Here is a 23,255-nt window from a genome sequence, read left to right on the forward strand (position 1 = left end):
TCACTATCAATAAGCTAATCATCTAAATCGGAAACGAAGTTGCTTACTGATGCGATCAAATTAACGCGACACCTGTAACACATCTCTGACAAATTCTCCTTAATCATTGTTAATGCACTCAATAAAATATTTGAAATTGGAATTTACGCTTAACTTTATCAGATAGCACGTATCTATCCTATTCAGATTGGTGGCACTGAAGGCGATGTCAACAGCTACAGGCGAATTTCAAACCTGCCTGTTTTATCTGAAGTACTTGACGGTGCCATAAGCGGTCATAATTAATACGCAACAAGTCTTCCAAAACCTTAAATCCACTGAATACACTCTTCTTAACGCCTAGCATGGCATTATATATAGGTTTTAGCTCTCGCTTTGCACGTTAGAACTGTTTGTATATCTACAAAAGAAACATTCGTTAGGGTGCGGCACGACTTCTATTAATTAAGCTAAAACTAAATTGTTTCCGTGGTACTGTTTTCAAGCACTTATGTATAGCCTTCAATATATTAGGGTCAATCAGTAAATGTCAGCAAATATGACAGCAATATAAAGAGTTCCCCAAGGATCTATTCTTCGATCGTTATAACTCATTGTTTATGTTAAAGATCTTACAAGTCTCCTTCATCCCCCCTCCCCCAGTTATTATTGTCACTGTGTGAAGTCTGATCAGAAGTCACCGCGGGACACAGGAGTCACAGAAGTCACAGTGCACAGAGCGGCAGGAAACTAGCAAGGCCGCTTCAGCAGGAGAACTTCGGTTTCTTCGCCTCGAGGAGACGAACTTCGGTTTCTTCGCCTCGAGGAGACGAACTTTGGTTTCTTCGCCTCGAGGAGACGAACTTTGGTTTCTTCGCCTCGAGGAGACGAACTTTGGTTTCTTCGCTTCGAGGAGGCACACGCTCGCGATCAGAGCAGAGGGAAGACAAATAATGCACCGTGTCATTGCCCCCCCCCCCCCCCCCCGCACAAGAAGCATCGTCCTGATGCTGGAAGTGTGGGTAGAGATAAGATAAGAGAGGGAAGACAAAGAATGCACCGTGTCAATATTATACGTTGATGAGACATTATTTTACCACAGGTTGCTTTAACAGAGCTGGAGGCAAAAATTAATGGGTATATAGAGTTACTTTACGCCCTCTAATCGCTTACAGCTGAATAACAAGAAAACGCAGTAGATTATATTTAATGCATTGAATAACCTAATGAACCCAGATATGCATATTTTGTTCCGGGAATTCGAACCGAGAGACACTTTTTTATTCTAGTGCTTGCACACTTTGCCATTTATTTTAATCTTCTATAGGAACATGCCTTTTTGCGTACTTTTATTTGTTCTTGTGCATTGTTTGGCAGACTGCATGGCATATAATTGCGCATTTGAAGTGTGCTAACAGCATCAGCGAATGTATTTCATAATCTATGTCAACAAAAGTTTTTTCCCCTCATCTCATGGCGCTGCTGGTGAAACTAAATACCGAAGTATTTATCAGGTTCGAAGCCTTTCTTTTTCTCCTCACCTCGCCTGTGTAAGCAGGAAATAAGCCAGGTATCTATTAGTACTGAACATTAAGTATTCTTTAAATCTGTTCATTGCAGGCGGAACAAGGGCATTTGAGACATCTCATGACGCAATGCTTCAGTGAACTGCAACAGGTACTCAGTTTTTTTCTTTGCATTATTTAACTCTCGTGCCAGACTTCTCAGGCGGATATAGGTAACAAATTCACTCGGCGACAGCCGTTTTGGCAAACATAGAGAGGTTAGTTGTGTCTTTAACTGTCATTCCTACCAATAGTCCTGCCGACCAACGTCGCACTATTCCATTTGTCCCATTTATCGCTCCGGTGCGACGTCTGTGCGTCGCTTGTGTAATTGTTACCCTCTACGGAAGAATTTTGAACAAAGTTTTTGAAACATTTTGCTGAAAGCTATTCTCTTTTTTTACCACAAAACATTAAAACTGGCGTTCGCATTAGCAATATGCCACAAATAAGAAATGTTGACCTCTATGTAATTTCGCTCCATTCCTAGAAAAGTCGCCGAGGAACATCCTTGCGGCTATTGGCCACGTTGAATAAGCTCGATCATTGTTTGGCCAAGGTCTCTTATAGTGCGCAGGTACAGCAGCTTCTATAGGCCTATATATTCAGTGCAGCTATTGCGGTGCTGTTCTACGCTCTTTTATATGATCATTTTTCTTTTATGCTACTCCGGTTTCCGTTCCAACAGCCGAACAGCACCTGGGAATTCGCACACAAGTACCGTTGAAGTTACGTGAGGCATCTAAAGATAAGAAGCATCATCAGAAACGAAACATTTAGCATATAACACATTCAAATAACCAGTTCTCAAATAAGGGCAACAAAATTTGGATCCTTTATACAAAGCAGCTCATTAAAAATAATCGAGTGCAGCGAGAGGCAAATTCATTTTTAATTAATATAGGATCAGTGTTTCACCATCCCATCTACTTCAAAACGCATCTATTGTTACACTACAAAACCGCACAAATAAACCCCGACTAAAATTACAGTTAGAGTCCGTACACAGTACACCGAACATTGATAATTCGTTGTATAGCGTGGGGCAGCAAGCCTATTAACGCAACGAACAGAGAACAGAGATGTTCGATGACCCTGAAATTATTTTAATGAATCGTTGCGGGCCTAGCGCGGGCGCTCCTGCCCGCGCCACGGCCCGCCTCTTCTTCGTCCGTAACATTACGCGGGGCCACCGAGCGATCGCCCTTATCGCGTACGGGGAAGTTCGTCGAGATCGATTAGACCCATGGAATAACGACGGGCGTGACTGGATGGTTGAGGATACAAGAGTGAGAAGACGACTTGCCGCCATGATGATTCCCCGGTGAATCTTGGTTCAGGACGCTTTCGGGCTGCAGGTCGCCAAGAGTCGATAGCCGAAGCCGAGGCACGCACGGCATGGCATGGGCAGGGGATGTCCTCACATGTGGTGTCGACTTGGGCCGGTGGGATCTTCTGCTCAGTGTCCCAGAAGTTAGGTCAGTCGGGTCTCTCGTGGTGTCATGTGGTCGTGCGGGTGGCGTGTCGGGTCGGTGGGATCATTTGGTGGCTCCGCCCTGTCTTGTGGTCGGGGCGGGGGAACGGCAAAGTCGCGTCGGATCCGGCAGGCTGGGGAGCAGCCAGACGATGCGCTCCATGAAACCCGCAGCCGAAGGCGCAAGCAAACATAGGGCACCGAAGCTCCGGACCAGACGGACGAGTGGTCATGACGTACCCAGCACCTTCACCAAAATGTTACGGAGCCGCAAGGCGATGAACACAAAGAACAGGGAACATAGATGATGTTCGATAACCGTGAGATAATTTTAATAAATATTGGTGGGCCTAGCGCTAGAGCTCCGGCCTGTGCCACTGCCCGCTCCTTCCTTGTCCGTAACAATATTCTCAATGAAACATTGCACCATACGCACGAACTCTCAAACAATATGCATGTCGCATATAGTATTTTTTATTCATTTTTTCACTTACAATTAAGGAATTGATTAATTTGGATCCATGTATCACATCCAGCAAATCGTTGCTGATGTTTGTAAGCATTATAGAACTACTACGCAATGAGTAAAACACGTTTAACAAAATATGGCAGACCACTAGCATCACTGTATCAGACGTAATCTGCATTACTTCCTTATTTATCATATATAAGTGCATTATCTCCTACCCTTTGGGGCTGTATAAAAGTTATTACCTGATACCTGCCTCTTCTTCCGTATTCGTGTATTTGTAACAAACATTGTATTTGAAAGTATAGAAGCCATATTTATAAAACTCTACGTTAATTTTTATCCCGATCCTGTAAAACATCAAATGCGATTGACAGTATCTGAAATAATTATAAAATATATGTTAGATCGTTCATTGTCACGCCGTATTTTGAATGCTGGCGTAGGGGTTAGCTGAATTTCGAGCAGCGAAGGCGTTGTCACATCTGTTCTTGATTCCCTCATTTGTCCCCTGCGTGTCTACCCCGTATTTTATGTACTATTTAAGCCCTGCCCGCCGAAGTGATTACAACGCCAGACTGCCGTACGGGAGTACCCGGGTTCAAACCCTACCGCCGCCAGCTGCGTTTCGATAGAGGTGAAATGAAGTGGTTTTCGTATGTCAGTTCACATTAAAGAATCCCAGGTGGTCCAAATTTCTGGAGCCCTCTGCTACGGCATCTCTCGTAGCCTGAGTCGCTTTGGGATGTTAAACCCTACAAACCAAACCATCTTGCATAAAAGCTGGAACAACAACGGCAAGTTGATTATAAATTGCTCCCCTGCCCAAGGTCACTTCCACGCATTTATCTATATGTACTGATATCTTATCTAAGTAAGAAAGCTGAAACCAACATGCTGTCCTTGATTCTTTAAATCTTTTTTGACAATCACTAGTACGTTTGAGAAGTGTTAAAGGGCATTTATTATCCTGCAATGACCGCGCGAAGATTGCGGAACACTCTGCAAACACGCGAGTGGCTTCCTTTTATGCTAGTAAAAGCGTGCATCAGGTTCCAAAATTTCAGTACAAATTGCCTATTCCAGCATATTTTTAAAGCAATATCACAGCGACCAGTGAGGTGCACTGTAGGTCGCTGGCTGACCCTTTAGAAAACAGAGGCACTGAAGATCTCCCATAGTTATTTAGTTATTTAACGCATGCAAGCCCTTATTTATAAAGGTGTGATATCCAAAATAAACGCGCTATTTTAGGAATCAAGGCGCTCATTTACGGTTGCATCTTTAAACAGGAGACGCAAAAGCTTCCAAGTTTTATGAGAAGCCAACAGTAGAGTTTCATATATGGATCTGAGAGCCTTTGCAATTTACAAGCACTTGAGAGGTGACTCGGAAAAGTACGCGTACTTTCCGGGGACTACCAGTGCTGGAGAATTTTTACAACCTGCATTTATGAATTTAGAAGCGGCTTTGGTGTCTTTCAACTCCTTGATAATTCTCTAATTATCACAAAGTTGCAAACAACCTTCAGAAAGTTCACTGCTGTTTGTCGGCTTTCTTAATAAATCGAATAAAGATTTAGTGCACCTGCTTTTTTTTTTTTTTTTCAGCCCATAGTGAGGCTTCTTTTGAATGCATCCATGTCAGTCCGATATCATACGGGAAATCATCAGACCGGAGAGTGCAAGGCATATTTTCTTGCACAATGTCCAGAAAGATTGCTAGAATAGACTTCTGCCCAGTTTAAGTTTGTTCCAGTTATATTTTCTGCTTTAAAGAGTAAGAACAACTTTTTGTTTTTAATTTCCAGCTGAAAACTTCCTTCGATGTCCTGAGAACAAGCCACTACAGTCTTTTCCATCATCTGTTTTCCCCTCAGCAGGGACATCTTCAGAACTATCACCAAGCTCCTGGACCCAAGTAGATCGTGCAGGAGACCAGCACGTCCACAATAAACCGGTTTCATTATGGCTTTCAAAGAGAGAGAGCCTTTTAACTATCAAACAAGCACCTTGTTTTGGGACATAAGTTTACCACTGCAGTTACTAATGCGCCGAGGACGGCGTTCTCATCTTTCTGTGCACTTATTTGACTACTGGATTCACCAGAGTCGCCACTTGTCGATAATAAATATTTCTATGTCAATATTTTCTTTTTTCATTTTTCTGCCCACCAGTCGTAACACCATTACAATCAAATAAGAGCTACATTTTTCTCGTGAACCATCCGAGTTAGCTGCAAATTTTTTTTTATTTGCTTCCTTTTTCAATTTAATGTTCAAGACGCTGCAGTAACCATTTTCTTTTTTTATTTTCTTTAGGGAACCAGGCTAGGAAAATTAAGCAGCTACTGCGCGCTACAAAACTCTCGAGTCATGCCAGTCGCTATGCGGGGATCTTTGGCCTTGATGCAAATGTGCAGATTTTCTTTGAGACCGAAAAGGAGAAGGGAGGGGAGGGCGGCTGCTTTCTCAGAAAGTTTTGAATTCTTGACTTGTGTCATTCTGGGGGTGCGGCGAGGAAATTTAACAAGATAGAAAGAGCTAGAAAAGGGGGCTAATCAACGGCATAATATAGGTTTTATTTGAACGAGCAGTAAAAGAAACCTCTGGGCAGAACGGCCACGATTGCCCAGTTGTTGCTATTGGGCGCGAGGACATACCGTGGCGCCACCTCTCGGAAGCCCCTCGTGACGCACTAAGGGGATAACGCAACGCGCGTTGAACTGCTGCTGTGCGATCGTTTCCTATGCAGTTTAGTTGCGCGCTAATGCTGCATTCACGTATTTATTTATTTACACTTCCCTTTGGGCCTGTATGAGCGTAATTTGAGCTATTAGGCTCACAAGTTCATTCAGCAAGACAGCACTTCATCGAGTCAGCTAGCCGCGGAAGCGAGGGCCCGTTCGATAAGTTTATTTGGACGAGGACGCGGATTGGCCAGCGTGTTGTTGCCATTATGGAAGAAACTTAAACTTCCACACAACCAGTCAGCAGTCAGCTGCCAGTGAACCTCAATTATGACTTTTTTTTTTTTTTTTTTTTTTTTTTTGCTAGAAGAAGCAGAGCTGCCAGGCGCCTGACCGATGCTGACCGTCTTGAAATAGCGCAGGCGGAAACGGCGCGGTTCACTTCCTCCCTTGAACATAGTAGAACAGCCAAGTTAGGGCGTGTGAAAGACGTGGTTTAATTTTTAATAGCAAGTGTGAAAGAGTGCTTACTACGCAGCGAATTCTTGCGCACTGACCACCGTCATTGGCAGTCGTGGTTAGGGCGTGCATACGCGTATTTATTAGCTTTGCTGGCGCATACCTTGGCATATCACATCTAATGATCTATTTCCCAATCACGTACTCACTCTGGCATTTGAAATTGCGTCGGCACTGCAGACGTTGCCTGAGACTGCCCATCATGCATACTGCTGCCCGTGGCTGCAGAATCTTTAGTTCACTTCAGTGGATTTTCCGTGTCAACGCCTTCGTTCAGAAGAATGAGACCTTTTGTCTTGCGCACGATCCTTCCTTGGTCTGAGAGCGTACTGCTCCGTGAAGGCATCTTTTCCATCTTGCCAGCAATACGTCTTCATTAGCTTCACAAGTGATGAGCGCAAATTAAAACTAGCGCACCGTTACCTCTGCCGCCATTCAACAAACCGTTTAGCGCAAATTTTATTAAAGAAATCTTACTGAAATGTCCGGTGCACACATGAGAATGACTACTCGCCTCTTTGCCCATTCAAATCTTCAATATGTTGTTGTTGTTGTTGTTGTTGTTGTTGTTGTTGTTGTTGTTGTTGTTGTTGTTGTTGTTGTTGTTGTTGTTGTTGTTGTTGTTGTTGTTGTTGTTGTTGTTGTTGTTGTTGTTGTTGTTGTTGTTGTTGTTGTTGTGGCTGTAGGAAGAAGGAAAAGAAAATGCATAGGCCTGCTACTGGCTCTGTAGCCATGCCACCTACGCTGGCTCGTGCGGACAGAAGAGAAAATAGAAAATAAAGGAAAAAGAATAGGGAGAGAAAGACGCGCACCGCAACAACCGCCGTCGTCCACCACCGAAGCAGTGGCGGGTGCAATGACGGCCTACAACAAATAAATTAATGTGGCTGGCTAGCCCCCACAGCAAGCGGTGTTGGCCTACCGTCCCAGCCCCGTAGGGCCAGGAACTGCCACCATTCACCACCTCCCTCCGCTCCCTCTTGAATAAGGAAGATTCTTTGAGCTTATTGTTTGGGTAGCAATGGGAGCTTGCGCCGGGTTCCGTCGCGTATGTCCGAATGCAGAACAGTAACGGACTGTGGCAACAGCTTAAATAAACTTCAGCAACCTCGGCAACGATGCAAGATCAAATTTGCAATGCTGACACTCGTTATCGGGCAAAACCACAGGAAAACCCCGACTATTAGCATTTAAAATGCGCAAATTCAGTCGAGCGTCTGCTCCGGCAGCAGTAAGAGGAGTCACGTGATCCCACTTGCTCCCCTAGGTTTACGCTAGCGCCGTTCGCTCCAGTGGTGGCGCTCGCGCCTAATATTCTTTATTTCTGCTCCCAAATGTATCGTTCAATCACGCCTTTACAACAAACCAGCCTAGCTCAGCACACTTTTCACAAGAGAAGTACAGTCTTTGTCACAAGAGCCCACGGAGACTGCTTCTGACCTGCTTCGTGCGGCTTGTAAAGCATTTCCAGTGTTCCGACTCTCTTGATGGTACGGAGATGTTTTGCCCTACCCCCTCCAATGGAAAAGACCTCCACTAACGCTAAATCTGCGCCGCTACACGGCTCAAAAGCAGACCGCTAGGGTTCTACACTTTTGACGAAGGCTGTACATCTGCTCCTGAGAAAAAAAATATGCCGAGTGGTCATCCAGAGGCACATCCATTTTTCCAAACAGGATATAGGGGATAGCAAATTAGTATAAAGAATCACTTAGGTCTTTTTTTTTAAACAGTTCCTGGTGACCTCAACTCCTAATCTACATTTCACTGACTGTTTTTAGTCAGGCTAACCTATATCAAGGCCAGTCTCAATGCGCGCGCTCCAGGGAGCGCGCGCTTTGAGACCGGCCGTGCCTATATATGTGGAAACTTCAGTCGTTTTAAGCAAGTTGAAATCTTCTTTTGTGTAAATATCTAGTTCACTTAGGAATTCCGAATCATCTATTCACTGGGGAAATAATTTCAACCCTGCCTTTTCATCAGTCGTTTAATATAGGACACTATACAATTGCGCTTGTTATTCGACAGATTTTTCATAAACTTAAAGAGGTCACAGTATCACGTATGGTTGCTTTCTTGTTATTTATTTATTTATTTATTTATTTATTTATTTATTTATTTATTTATTTATTTATTTATTTATTTATTTATTTATTTATTTATTTATTTATTTATTTATTTATTTATTTATTTATTTATTTATTTATTTATTTATTTATTTATTCAACATACCCCTACGGCAGAAGCTTCTTTTGCCTGCTATATTATTCCCCTATCACGCCCTATCAGTGGAAGGTGCTATATTATTGGGGACACTTAAGCTCATCCTTTAAGAGTATGACGCAAGAGAACTAAGAGCCCACATATAAATGAGAACGGTTCAATGCTGCTGAACCGAATGTGGGGCGAAAGCATTAGCTGCCGGTGACCGAGCGTTCTTCTTCTTCTTTCTTCCTTCCTCTTCTTCTTCTTCAGGCCTGTTCAAGATCAAACGCGGCCCTTCCCGGGACGACGCGACAGGCCGAAAGCTGGCGCCGTATTGCTATCGCAATAAGAATATTTCAAGTCCGCGCCAGATACTCGTCATTATGACGTCGCGATATTTCGTTCCTTTACTTTTGCAAGGTGGCACCACATTTTCCAGGTGTCGCCACACTTCATACGCCTCGCTCTATTGTAACGCTGATGACGCTAACGCCCTATCGCCTCCATGTTTATCTTCCTTGCTTATCATTTGTCGCTATGGAAAGAAACGATTCGTATCGTGCATTGCCAGTTCCGGAGTGAGGCTCAGCGCAGGGATACAGCACAGCAAAGCAAGTATGATGTATTTTTATTGCACTTGCATAAAGGTTTAATTTCTTGCGATTTCATCACGCCATTCTATGTTTTTCTAGTTCAACTCCCATCTTCTCCAGACCGAGGTCCTTTCTTTATATAACGAGTTCTGATGTCAACGTTTTGCCAGCGAAGGACGCGGTTATTGTCAAACCCCTAAAGAAACCTTCGTCGCATATTTTAGGATTTTAATTATAAATGCAATTCATTCTTAATGAGTTGTGTTTTTTTCGTTAAATTTTATTTTTCAAGGATAGTTTTGTGTATTGTAAGGACTTGGAGTGTGTTTTAGGAATTACAAATGACGCACTTTTTTTATATTCAAAAAGTTTTCAAGAGCTGCAGGAAAAAACTGCCTCATATCGGTACTTTTGGGCCTAACTGAAAAGACTCTCGGTTAATGCACACAACTTTGCTGTCCCAGAAAAAATGTTAACATATTTCAGCACTCTTATCGTCAGCTCGGCAGTAGCTTTAGCGCGATTACGCGGTGCTGGAAATCATTTAAGGACTTGCTTTGTCTCCAGTATACAGGTACACACGGCCCCGCGAAATCTTCCTGTCTTTTCTATGAATGACAGCACACTAACTGCTCTGCTACTTAAAAGCAGCATTTTGGCATTCAATACGTCTTTTTCTGCTATGCTAAGTCAACAGTATTCGGGATAACAATCTTGCACGCTGCATTGTGCTTTTGTTTGCTTTTTTGGGGTGGCTTAACGAAAAATGAACGTTCGTCTCTCCTGCAACAATTCTCGTCTTGTCCTCCTGTGCAATGGGCGGATGCAGCTTATTTGCTCAGACATACAGCGTATTTGGCATTCGAAGCATCGGTCATGAGGGGTGAAAGTTGTAAACGCTCCTTTGTGGTTCCAGATTGTTCTCTTACTGCGATCAGAGGCGTCATCCGCAGAGCATAGAAAGATCGGGATCGGGTGTGCTTTAGTAAAGTTTAACAATACATAGCAGTTTATCTGGCAGATTTTACCTCTGGAGCATTGCAGAGAACGAAGCAAATCATTTGTTCGAAGTGATATCAAGAAAAGAAACTACTTTTAATTTAGCGACACGTATCTGCATGGTGTACATTGCTCTTGATCTGCCTATGTCGATCATTCAAGATTAATGATCATAGCATTTCCGAATAATATGGTGAAATGTGTATAACTTAATCGCTCATTTGAATGCAAGACCTGTTCGTACGAATTCGACGTTCGACTCTAAAAATCAATAGAGCATATAATGCTGGATTCGCTCCAGTAGCAGTATATGTTGTACGCATAAACGATGCAGAGCACTTGTCTAAACGACCGAACCGTGGTTTGAGCCGCTCCGGACGGAGTGCACATGTAGCGATAACGCGCGTTTCCAGACAGGTCGAGTGTTATATAGATGGCTAAACCGACAGCACTGTCCCCTATGCACGGCTTGCTTGCTGCCGCAGGTATACTGTCTGCTTGCGTCGTCAGAGGCGCTGTCACCATGACGAGATTAGGTGTTTTTCCAGAACTTCCACACATGGTACATTTGAATTTGTGGAACGAAAAATGGTAGGGGTAACATTAAGAGATAGGAAGCGTGCAGAGTGGGTCAGAGAAATAACTCAAGTTACCGACATTCTAGTGGAAATTAAGAAGAAGAAATGGACATGGGCAGGACATGTAGTGCGCAGAGAGGATAACCGATGGTCGCTTAGGGTAACAAACTGGATTCTAAGGGAAGGAAAGCGTAGCAGGGGGCGGCAGAAAGTTAGGTGGGCGGATGAGATTAAGAAGTTCGCAGGGGTCAAGTGGATACAGCTAGCACAGGACCGGGTTAAGTGGAGAAATATGGAAGAGGCCTTCGCCCTGCAGTGGGTATAATCAGGCTGATGATGATGATGATGATGATGATGATGATGATGATGATGATGATGATGATGACATAAAAATGAAGCGGAACGTCGTTCGCCCACACGCATCGTTTTCTTTTTGCAGCCAAAAAAAATGAACCCAGGCAAGATTTCTGATGGCTAAAGGGGGTGGCAATGCCGCCGCAGCCAGCGCTGCTATCTGCATGGCTGCGTATGCTCGCATACAGCCCGTCTCGCGACAGGCATAGGCATAGCTATTGTCCAGAGCGTAGTCTAGAATGACAACCTGCAGTAGGAAGTTCGTGCATTCTAGAGAAGAGATAGCTGTTCCTAGATAAAGTTGGCATGCAGTTTTCTCGAGCTCCGCCACCGGCTGTGTTGTATACCCCTTTTGTTCACCATTGTACATCGCGTTAGTGCGTGCCTAAAAGCACTCTTGGTGGTACAGCGAAACCGATCTTGACGTGTTTTCCAGTTATATGGAAATGTTTTAGCTATTACTGCGAGCGCGTATTAAGGCGAAAGCCTTTAATGTCTCGTCGTTGTCAGCAGGAGCTGTCGGCAGAGGGCGTCACACTTTCCAGAGCAAAAGTTAAAAGTAAATAAATAATCCATGTCTCTACCGAAAATTGAGCCCCCATCCTTTGGATCCCAGCCGAGCGCTTTACCAACTGCGCCACGCCCCGGATCATAAAACGCCCATCATAATTCCCCTTGTCTATACCTTGAGGATAGCGGGATTTCGCGAGTGACAGATACTGCGCCTTTACTTTCCTGTAAACGAATTATAGAACGCCAGTGAACTTTGATGCGTTCAATGGAATGCTGGTTGTATTCAACAAGGGGCGCGCCATGTACCGTCACGACTAACAGTTTAAACTATTTCTCTCCCTTCTTTACAAGAAACGTGATGAGAAATTTGCTGTCAGTTTGAATATTTTTACCTATTTCGGACCTGTGATGCCGGTTGCTGATTGGCATTTGGTGCGATGATGCAACAGGTCTGCTGTATCAATCTTAGGTTTCCTGGACAATATTTTTTTTCCTCGACAATGCCGGGTTTTTTTGATGATGAGCCATATGGTGTTTCTGCCTGAAATCCGCGTTTCTCTACATTGCTCTCCCCAACAGGGGCTGTGTATGCTTATTGAGCGAGAGGTGTGAGCGAGCAGCTGGTCACGCGGAAGCTTTCCTTGAAGGTCACTACATAAAGCTATGTAAATCGTGATTTGATGTAGACATAACCCCTAGTAGTTTTTAAAGCGATTTGCAGCTTCGATTGTACGCTGTATTCCTAGGGCGAATAATAAAAAGTAAGCTAATTAGAGTTTACTAATTGACTTCGGTGAAAGAAAAACATACTGCGGATTACGCCAGGCCACCCTCCACTGCTCGCAGCTGGTTCCACACGGCTATAATACTCCGTATTTTTAAGAGCTAGCATGGTTATATATTAAGCTGACGCACTTCATATAGAGTACGTCTTGGCAACGGCCCATCTATCTCCGAAAACTGACGTTGCACTGTCACACCCAATATGCGCTAAAAGTCGCGGAAAGAGCCCGATTTCACCGCTAGGTTGTAAAGTAATGGAGGGCTCCGGGCCTTCTGGAGTTCTTTGACATGCACTGACAAAGTAAAGCACATGGTCGCCTTGCTTTTCGCCCCCAACGGAAAGCGGCTGCCACAACCGGGATTCGATCTCGCATTATTGAGCACAGAAGTTGAGCGCCCTAACCACTGTACGACCGCGAAAGAGCTTCCGAGTTTGGTATAGTCTCGTCTGTTTAGAGGACCTAACACCCCCTCTCCTTGCTTTCTCTTGTCTTCGATCCTGTTTCGTCTTGCGGTGATGTCAGTTTCGGAAGGGATAACTGCAGCCATGGACGTAAAAATAATCTATCTACTCGGGCTGCCCTTAATTCACCAAACCGGCAGTCTCCAGTATGGGCGGTTTGGCTTCACTATTTCGTTTTTAGGCAATATAAAACGGCAGTGCCACACACAGACAGTTGATGGTGGCTCTGTCACCTTGTTCATTTCTGAAAGGAGTGGTAAGAGATGTTTCAAGAACCACCAGCCATAAACGCGGTGCTGAGGGAAGGCAATCAAGCTGGGTGACGCATGTTTGTGCAGAAACCCTCACCCTCTCACTATAGCTCTAACAAACAACGCGAGCAGTGACACTGGTAGTGCGTTCAGGCCGGCGCTTGCATGACGTTGCACATGCCAAGCACGATAATACTTGCGTTTCATACCGCCTTTACAGTATGCCGTAGCTTTGCATAGCTCAGACTGATTTTCTAACATAAAAAATAGTGCACATTCGCTTGCATAAAAAAAAAAAACGAATGTATCGAACACAGTGGTTCTTTTTCTTTTTTTGAAGTTTTGAGCTTGTGCTGCTTCGCAAATGACGTCAGCCGTAAACTTCGCCCTTAGCTTAAAAAGCCATGTTTACTAGCTGCTGCTAACCGTTCACTTGATCTTGTTAAACGTACTCTCAAACACGCTCCTATCCATGTTAAAAAAAAACTTATATCACTCTATTACGCCCTAAAAGTGAATATGCCGCGGCTATTTGGGACTCTGATCAAGCCTATGTATCACCAACATCGAATCCTTGCAGAACCGTGCTGTGCGTTTTATTTTTTCAGACTACTCACGTCTCACTAGTGTCAGAGCATTAAAACAACGTGCTAAACTGGAAGACATCATGTCGTCGTAAACACGCTCGGTTAACACATGTAAAGCTTTATCACCATCCAGTACTGCGCAGTGATTTGTTTCAGTCACCTGATGTCCTTTTACCATGACTTGATCATGCCTTCAAAGTTAAACGCGCAAAGTGTAATTTATCATCTAATGCCACTTCATTCATAGCTCGCACTATCATTGAATGGAATAACTTGCCATCGCACATCGCTACAGAAACTAACATAAACAAATTCCAAGAGCTACTTCGCTGTGACGGAAATGTGTAGAATATTTTGCTGTTGTTTTTCTTTCCTCTTTTGATGTTATATTTAATGTTTGTTATTGTAATTGTTGCTAATTGCATTGTGTCTTTTACAATTGTATCCCCCCCTATGTAATACCCTCCTTTGGAGGGCCTTTAGGGGTAACCTGAATAAATAATGTGCCAATGCGGTAGCCGCAATGATCCGAAGTAGACAGCACGTGATTTCGCGATGATCCGAACTCACGTGCTGTCTGCCGTTTGTAAGCACATTGAACGATCTCACGCACAACTGTGCCACAATGACTTCCGGCGTCAGTTAATTTTGTGGTGCGCCGGCCTGCTGCATTTTGCTACTGAAGAGCAGATTGTCATCAGGCCGGGACGCATTAACCCTCCTTGCTCTAACTAAATAACACTTATATCATTCAACACTGGTGTGTTGTACGTGCGTGCAGGACCATGCAGAGCGAGGTGCTGCTCCGTGGCTTCGCACCTGACATTCCCGAAAATCAGATGGTGATCTTCTGTGAAGGCTTACCGGCAAAGGCTACATGCACGCAGTGCGACAACGTGTCGGCAGTGCTGCACAGAGATCCTGAGGCTCATGGGTACTGCTCCTCGTGCATGAAGATGAACTTCACCGAAGATTCATTTTATTGTTCTGAGTGCAACCTTAAATACCATGTGTCGCAAGTAAGTGACAAGTTTCTGCTGTCTTTCTGTGTTTTTGTTTTATTTCATGTTGCATCTACGGCCTCATTGCCCTGAACATGTTGAACAAAAAAAATACAAGAGTCCTACTCTTCAGCAAAATTTGCCAAAGGTTGCGCCGCCTAGTAAAGGCTACTCTCTGTAGGCTATATACTTTAAGGCCACTCTTTAAGGCAGAGAGTATAACCTTTCTGCCTTAAAGTCGCTATGGCACGTGAAATGCGTTCGTTTCAGAAAAATGCTCCACGCTCATCGATGTATTACATCGAAACGTCTTCGCCTTTAAGGAAGTTCTAACTATGCTTGAAGCGTTTCTTGGATAGCTTTATTGAGTGTCATGTAACAGCAGTTTTAGGCCAGGACAGTGTGTTTTTCAATTCAGTTTGTTATGTTAATGCTTCCTTCACTGTTCATAAACTTAGTGCTACTTTAATCGAAGTACTAGTCTTGTGCAGTGGTTATTTAACCTCACTCCCCTAGCCATTTTTTGACATCACAACCACTCATTAGAAGCCATTTTTTTTTATTAGGACAGAACAATTCAGTTTTATCACCCATAGATTTCTGTTTAGTGAGTCGCGTACGTGCAGAAGCCACAGTACACACCGTATGGTGAGTGCTATAAAAAGGACATAAGCTTGCAATAAAGCGACGTATGGTCGAATGCCTTTCAGGTTGCTCTGTTTATCGGGGCATGAGGTGCAGCATATATGCGTTCGTACAGCATGATGGTGTGCAATAATGAAATCGCTGGCTGTTGTTTTATCGCCACAATAGATTAGATGTTTCGTAAATATTAACATGCTGACGAGTCTGGAAGAGTTAGATTGTGGAGTTCTCCGAGATCTTCAAGGCATGAAGACTGCCTTCTTCTGTCTCTGTCTCGTATGCATCTGTCTCGTATGCCTCTGTCTCGTATGCCTCTGTCTCGTATGCCTCTGTCTCGTATGCCTCTGTCTCGTATGCCTCTTCTCGTATGCCTCTGTCTCGTATGCCTATGCTTCTGGTGCGCTGTCAACGATAGCCTACTAGACGAAACGACAGTAATATGTTAAAAACGCAATAACAAGTACTCTTTCTGAGTTTTCCGTTTTGGCAGATTGCTTTGAAGGGACAGAACACTGGCCAAAATATGTCATGAGATTATGATGGAGATGAAAAGATCTTGCCTCATATCGTACAGATCGAGCGCTACAATATCAAAGAAAAGAGGCTTTACAATTTTAATTTGCCATTGAAAATCGCATAAAAACAACCGAGGCGCTATCTAGCGGAGAAACCCTGGTACTTTAAGTGTAGCCCCCCACGTGACTACATGTTAGTAAAATATCGCCGATCTTCGTAGCTGCACATTGTTCTTTTTTATTCCAGGAGTGCTTGCCATAATTATCATATTTTGCGCTCTCTCCAGTGCATCCTTAAATAAAAACCACCCCTGCTTTCGCACCGCGAGAGGTGTGCTTTCAGGTTTTGCCATTAGATGGCGCCACAGGGTTTACAATTTCGTGAATGCAGCAATGACAGTGCCCACTAAAACTCTCGTCGATGAGGGCGTGCGTAATTGTGTCGTAATAGCATTGAGTGTGAAACTGAAAAGGACGTTACTCTACGCAAAAAAATGTCGAATTAATGCCTGGCGAGTGAAACTTATATTTATTTTCGGTACGTCTTTTTTGCCGACCACCAGTCGTCATCACGGTCGCTGCTCATGGTTTCCAGCACCGCACTACATAAAAACGGGCCCACGCATCGATCGAAAAATTCCCGGCAAAAATTTTCTACAGCGTCACGACCTTCCCTTCAGTGAAATTAATCAAGTTCTCATCGAGATCATCTCTCAAAAAAGAAGAAAGCAGAGTGTGTTTGTTCTAAACCTTTACAGTCCTCCAAGCAACACGCACGAAGATTTCAAGCCACTTTTACTGGAATGCACACGCATAGCGGGAACGAACCCCCTTATTATTATGGGGGACCTAAACGCTGTACATATGGCATGGGGCTACCACAAGGACACCCCGAAGGGAACCAAGTTGTTGGAAGCGGCTGAGCAGCTGGACCTCTGTCTTATGACGGACACCATGTCCCCCACTAGAATAGGAAACAGTGTAAGCAGAGACACCTGCCCAGACCTAGCTTTCACCAAAAACATAAGACATTGCACCTGGACCAATCTAGAAGAAACACTTGGCAGCGATCACAAAATCCTTAGCTTATCCCTAATGACAACCCGTATGAAAAGGAACATTGGCTCTACTAAAATAACAGACTGGGATAAGTTCAGACAAATTAGACGGCCACACGACGGCATCACAACAATTGAAGATTGGGTTCAAAGCCTGAAGGATGCTCATGCAAAAACGACCAAGACTATCAACACAACGACAAAAACCCCAGAAGTAGACAGACATCTCCTACATTCATGGAAAGCCCGAAAAAGCCCGAAAGTCTATTAAAACGGTGGAAATTGCAAAAATTAAATAGAAAACTTAAATTGAAGATAGCACAGGTTGCGGCTGAAGCACAAGAGTATGCTATAAAGCTCGCCAAGCAAAACTGGGCAGATTTCTGCAATTCACTGAAAGGTACCCTAAGCACGGCTAAAGCATGGTCAATATTAAGAAGCGTGATAGACACATCAAAAACCAAAACGGCCACAAGAAGAACCCTCCACACCATAGCCCATAAATACCCGGGCACAGATGCAGAGTTGATCACCGCCATGCACAAGAAATACATAGGAGACCCTACTCCGGCTTGCCAAACTTCATATGCGGGTCAACCAAACCCCTCCCTTGACTCCCCCATAACACTGGCGGAGGTCTACTCAGCCGCCCGTACATTTACAAGAAACACTGCCACTGGAGGAGACAAAGTCACCTACGCTATGATTAGGAACTTAAGCACCGAACATCTGCAAGACCTAACGAAGTACATCAACGAAGAACTGTGGGAGAAGGGACAGGTCCCACCAGCTTGGAGACACGCGGATATCATCACCATACCAAAGGCTGGAAAGCCACCGGCTGTGGAGAGTCTCCGTCCTATCTCCCTCACTTCTTGCCTGGGAAAACTCTATGAAAAAGTAGTCCACCTAAGGCTCCAAAATTACATCGACGAAAACAACATCTTTCCTTCCTGCATGCTGGGCTTCCGCAAGGGACTCTGCACGCAAGATGCTTTCCTCCGGATTAGGGAAGAGGTAATCAACACCATACCCCGAAAAGGCGAAAATTTCATTCTGGCACTAGATCTCAAAGGAGCATTCGACAACATTGGCCACCAAACCATATTGCAAGAATTAAACAATATCAACTGCGGAGAGAAAATTTTCAAATACGTGAACGCTTTCCTCTCAGATCGCACAGCCACCATAGGAATTGGAGAGATCCGATCACCAAAAGTACCCATGCCGAACAAAGGTACACCGCAGGGTTCAATAACCTCTCCAATGCTATTTAACATAGCAATGATAAATTTAGCAAAAAAACTGTTGACCCGCACTGATATTGGTTTCACTTTATACGCGGACGACATCACCATCTGGGCTACTCAGGGATCCTTGGCGCAATAAGAAGCTCTGCAAGCCGCTATAGACCTAGTCGAGGAATTTGCCGGGGAGAGTGGCCTTCAATGCTCCCCAGAAAAATCCGAACTTATCAGGCTACACAGAAGAAATTACAAGTCCCCAGGAGAAATTCAGCTCTCTCTAGGAGACCAGATAATTCAAGAGAAGGACAAGATCAGAGTTTTGGGGCTGTGGTTGCAAAGCAATTTGAGAGTGGATTATACAATCAAAACACTCAAAACCACAGTCAACCAAATTTCCAGAATGATTAGAAGGGTGACCTGCCACCGGAAAGGGATGAGGGAGGAGGACACCCTACGCCTTGTACAGGCCCTAGTCGTTAGCAGAATTACCTACGGGCTCCCATATCACGAAATTAGATTCACTGATAAAAGGGCCATTGACACTATCATAAGAGGAGCCTATAAAACGGCCCTAAACCTCCCGCCAACAACGTCAACGGAACGTCTTTGGGCACTCGGAGTGCACAACAACTTCGAGGAGCTCAAGGAGGCGGTTCTAGAGAGTCAGAAACAACGCCTAACAACAACGCAGGCGGGTAGGGAAATCCTGTCAAAACTAGGGCTATGGCAGGCACTAAGAACTTCTGAGATCAAATCACAAATTCCGACATCCACAAGAAACAACATCTATGTGAACCCGATACCCAGGCACATGCACCATGAGTTACAGAAGGGTCGAAGGAAAGCCAGAGTCAAATCATTGGAAAAACAATTGTCTAAAGACGCGGAAGTTGTCTACGTGGACATAGGGGCTTACGGCGAACCTGGCAAGTTCACAATAGCTGCAGTTGACCACAAGAAGAGGCCAATTATTCAGGCTTCGATCTATGCCAAGGATCCTGCGGAAGCGGAATCACTGGCAATAGCCATCACCATAAAAACACAAGACAACCAAAATAAGTCATCACACGTAGTGACGGACTCCCAACCAGCCTGCAGGGACTACCTGGCCGGAAAACCTCACAAAAGAGCGTGTGCAATATTACGTTCCATCTCCCAGACGCACACAATTACATGGACACCTGGACACGAAGGCCTAGAAGGAAATGAGGTAGCGAATGATCTAGCCCGAGCTCTTACAAACCGGGCGGATCCCCATCCCTACCTCACCCCTCTCCTAGGACCCTACGGCGACAGGCTGGAACACCTACGGTTACAAAGAAGAATTTTCTCACCACCACACAAACACCTTCCTTCCTCGGACGCTATAGACTGGAGAAAAATACAAACAAACACATTCCCTAATCTTCAAATTTTAAATAAGATAAGCCCAACAAAATGCACGAGTTACTGTCCTTGGTGCGGTGCAAGCCCCACACTCTTTCACATCTCTTGGGAATGCCAGGACAAACCTGACCCAACGTTAATAGTGTCATGCCCGACACACGAGCAGTGGGAGGCGGCCCTGACCAGCGACAACCTGGACCAGCAAGCCTGGATTATCCAGCTAGTCCGCAAGTCAGCTGCTGCCAGCGGAGCCCTGGACTAGGGGCACCGACCACCCAGCTCCTGCGAATATTTACTGATTATATGCTCATTAAAAGTTTTTTCTCTCTCTCTCTCTCTCTCTCTCTCTCTCTCTCTCTCTCTACAGCGTTTTTAACAAAACCATTATGGAATCGAACAATTTAGACATCAATCTTTTCACTGCGGCGAAAAACAATCGAGACCTAAATTCCAGTGTTCTGTCCCTCTAAATTATTCCTACCTTCTTTTCTTTCCTAATAACATCAATTTGGCCATCCCCACCTTGTATGAGTGCCTCTAGCACGCTCTAAAAGAAAATATTCAAACGCGCCGGTTGTTGCGAACGTAGGTTTTGATTAGAAACCGAATACTCGTTTGATAGGAGCGAAAAACTCCACATCGGGCTGCTGTAGTCAATCAGGAAAGTTCTGTAATAGTATTACTCATTGTTTTTTAAAGAGCACCATGTCGGGACAATGTGCACATTTTCTAGAACTGACTTTCATTTTGCAATCCAATTAGTGCGGTTGCTTCTCTTGTATAAAATGAAATTTAAATGATAAATTGTGCAACTCTGAAATGAACGACCATTCTCCTCCTCCGCACTTCCATATCAGCAACTTGTTAACGCAATGTTTTTGTTTGTTATAAAGATTCTCTGTTCTTGTTTTGACATGTCTGCGTTATAAAAATGCGCTTCTCGTCATAGGCTGAAAAGCATCCATTTGAACTTGATCGGCCTTCTTTGTTTTTGTCGCCAGAAATTTTGTTGTAACGATGTACATTTTTCACTATATAAAGCACTCTTGCTCTTGCATTTGCGTCAGAGCCTGGAAGTGTGCACATATTTCTCATTATTATTATATTTCTTTATACTTAAGCTGATTGTGGATCGATCAATTCGGGACAAAATCAAAGCGATGAAGATTATCTGCCCCAAGTCCGCTCAAGGAAAACAAGTTCAGATCACTTTCAATGCCCTCAAGGTACGTAAAGTACATCGGCATTGTCGGAGAAACGTTTTCGCAGAACATTATTTTGTTTAAGCCTGCAAAGTTTGCTGAAAAACGGCCAAAGCTCAATTCTGTGTAATCTAGTAATTGCCATTCCTGACTTTTCAAGCTCCTTTTTTTTTTTCATATCAAGCTGTCATTCTCGTTTCGACTGTAATTGCACGAATTATTCTTTGTAACACTTTTCCCGGATAAATTTGCATTAATGTAATATAACGTTCCGTTTTTCGGGGAAAATAACGCTGCTTTATATTGTCTTCCTAGGCCCATCTTCAACGGTGTTCCTGCGACCAGATTTCTGACCCTCCGGCCGACCTTGAGCAGCCCGCTTCTTTATCGGTATTGAATATCTGTGTATTTCTTGCACATGACGTATTTTTTCGCCATTACTTTTTTCGTCTCTATGTTTACCAATACTACGCCACTGCAAGAGCCTACGATTGCTATTTACGTTAATATTGTACAGAAGGGCTGCTTTTTAGATACATGCCATGATGCACCTTGAGTAAATTATCGATTTTGGGCCTAAAAGCTTGAGTTTTATATTTCATAGCTTCGCTAACCTTTATTTCCGCCTGATTTACTCTGATTTAATTTTTGTTTCTGCACTGCACATATTCTGCATTCTCCAAACACATCTTCATCATGCGCGTTCCACAAAGTTGTTTTGCCAACAGTATTTTTTTTCCGCGCTCGTTGCCTTTTCAGTTCTCTTCAATGAAGATGGCTTCGTGCCCTCGCTGTAATGAAGTTGTCCCCAAGAAACTCATCCTCACGCATGTCAAAGGCTGCAGAAGTGTCCGAAAGCGACAATCTACTCAGCTACAACAGGTCCCCGTCACAGAAGTAAGCATTGACCCGTTAATGTTTTTTAACCATCTAGTAGGTCTGGACGAGCCAGGTTCGTAATAAGCCGGCTATTATTTCCGGCTGCTGACAAATCCAACACGTCACGGGTTTCGTGCCACTCTATCCGAACTGCAATGGGTAGCACTCCTCCGACATATTATTTGTTCATGCGACGTAGACTGATTTATAGGCACTGAAAGATCGTTTTCCCTTAAATTTGCTTTTTAGGAAGTAATACGATAGCATTAGAAGCTTAATTCAAAAAAGGTACCTCATCAGTCGCAACTTCCTGGACCGAGAGCGAAACTTACACGTAAAGGTGTCTCTCCTGCGTCTTCGTCGTCACCTGTAGGTGCATTGGAGGAAATATCAAGCTACCAACTAGATGACCCAACGGTGGTAATGAAAAGCGTTTACTGGACACGAGATGTATGCGGTTGTGGGCAAGACCGACTGAAATACAGACCTGCACAGATAGCACTGCTCTAGCGCGCACCTTCTAGTTCATATAGCCTTCGCCGCTAGGGAAAGAACACTACAGACAGCCTGGCGCTACTGTAAACCTGTTGATAAGAAGGGTCTATTAGTTGTGTCATTTTTCTTCGCCGTTACAGTTTAATTATCTATCCACACTATAATGCACAAGCACCTGTTCTGCGCATGCGCAGCGGGTAACTGCAGTGCCGTCGCACAAAGCGGAATCGCGGTATGTCATCTGGCGAGAGAAAAACATTATAAAAATGAACACTCTCCGCTGAAATGCAAAAAGGCAAAAAGGCAAGGCAACTCGGACAAAGTTCTTTTCTTTTTCTAAAAATTTAGTTAGTTTGTTTAAAAAATTTTATAATTTAGTGATGATGACAATGGCAGACTAACAGGTCGACCGAGCGTCCTCAACGGCGAGAAAGGTAACGAAAGTTGGCGCACGCGGCCCCATAGGACACTGTTTTCTGTGCAGGTCTCTACTTCAGTCGGCCTTAGTTGTGTGCCGATAAAGTGTGGACGTCCGAAAACATAACCCTAAAAAAATAGCACGGAACACAATGTAGAGGCATTCACGCCCTTTAACTAACCGCACTGCCAACGCTTTATGTAGCGTGCTCTTGTGTTCTTTTTTTTTTTGCCGACAGCAGAATACAGTTTCTTCCTGGCGAAAAGACGCAGTGAAAACCGAGAAAAGATAGATAGCAAAGAATTGTATATTTATTTTATTTTATTTTTCTGCTTTTTGACCGGACGTGTTGAAAAGTTGAAATTCTCAAAAGTACATTTGTGCTTGGG

The 23,255-nt window shown here is 44.0% G+C and overlaps 2 protein-coding genes across 4 annotated transcripts in view; both read left to right on the forward strand.

The window, feature by feature from the left end:
• Positions 1-5,634, forward strand: part of LOC146172929 (uncharacterized) — a 35,242-nt gene extending 29,608 nt beyond the window's left edge. Inside the window, exons 18-19 of one of the 2 annotated variants that reach the window (XM_084584521.1) lie at positions 1,600-1,656; positions 5,367-5,634. In XM_084584521.1, the coding sequence (XP_084440647.1) occupies positions 1,600-1,656; positions 5,367-5,411 (102 nt within the window). In that variant the 3' untranslated portion in view covers positions 5,412-5,634. Of the gene's footprint in view, positions 1-1,599; positions 1,657-5,297 lie in introns of both variants that reach the window. The other variant, XM_084584519.1, reaches the window with a different exon arrangement.
• Positions 5,635-9,373: 3,739 nt separating this feature from the next.
• Positions 9,374-23,255, forward strand: part of LOC146172930 (uncharacterized) — a 25,502-nt gene continuing 11,620 nt past the window's right edge. The window contains exons 1-5 of one of the 2 annotated variants that reach the window (XM_084583388.1): positions 9,374-9,514; positions 14,802-15,039; positions 20,994-21,098; positions 21,390-21,464; positions 21,834-21,971. In XM_084583388.1, coding sequence (XP_084439514.1) covers positions 9,405-9,514; positions 14,802-15,039; positions 20,994-21,098; positions 21,390-21,464; positions 21,834-21,971 — 666 coding nt within the window. In that variant the 5' untranslated portion in view covers positions 9,374-9,404. The remainder of the gene's footprint in view (positions 9,515-14,801; positions 15,040-20,993; positions 21,099-21,389; positions 21,465-21,833; positions 21,972-23,255) is intronic. The other variant, XM_084583387.1, reaches the window with a different exon arrangement.

The sequence above is a fragment of the Amblyomma maculatum genome, chromosome 11, assembly GCF_055883805.1.
Source record: "Amblyomma maculatum isolate TAMU_Amacu chromosome 11, ASM5588380v1, whole genome shotgun sequence".
Classification (NCBI taxonomy): domain Eukaryota; kingdom Metazoa; phylum Arthropoda; class Arachnida; order Ixodida; family Ixodidae; genus Amblyomma; species Amblyomma maculatum.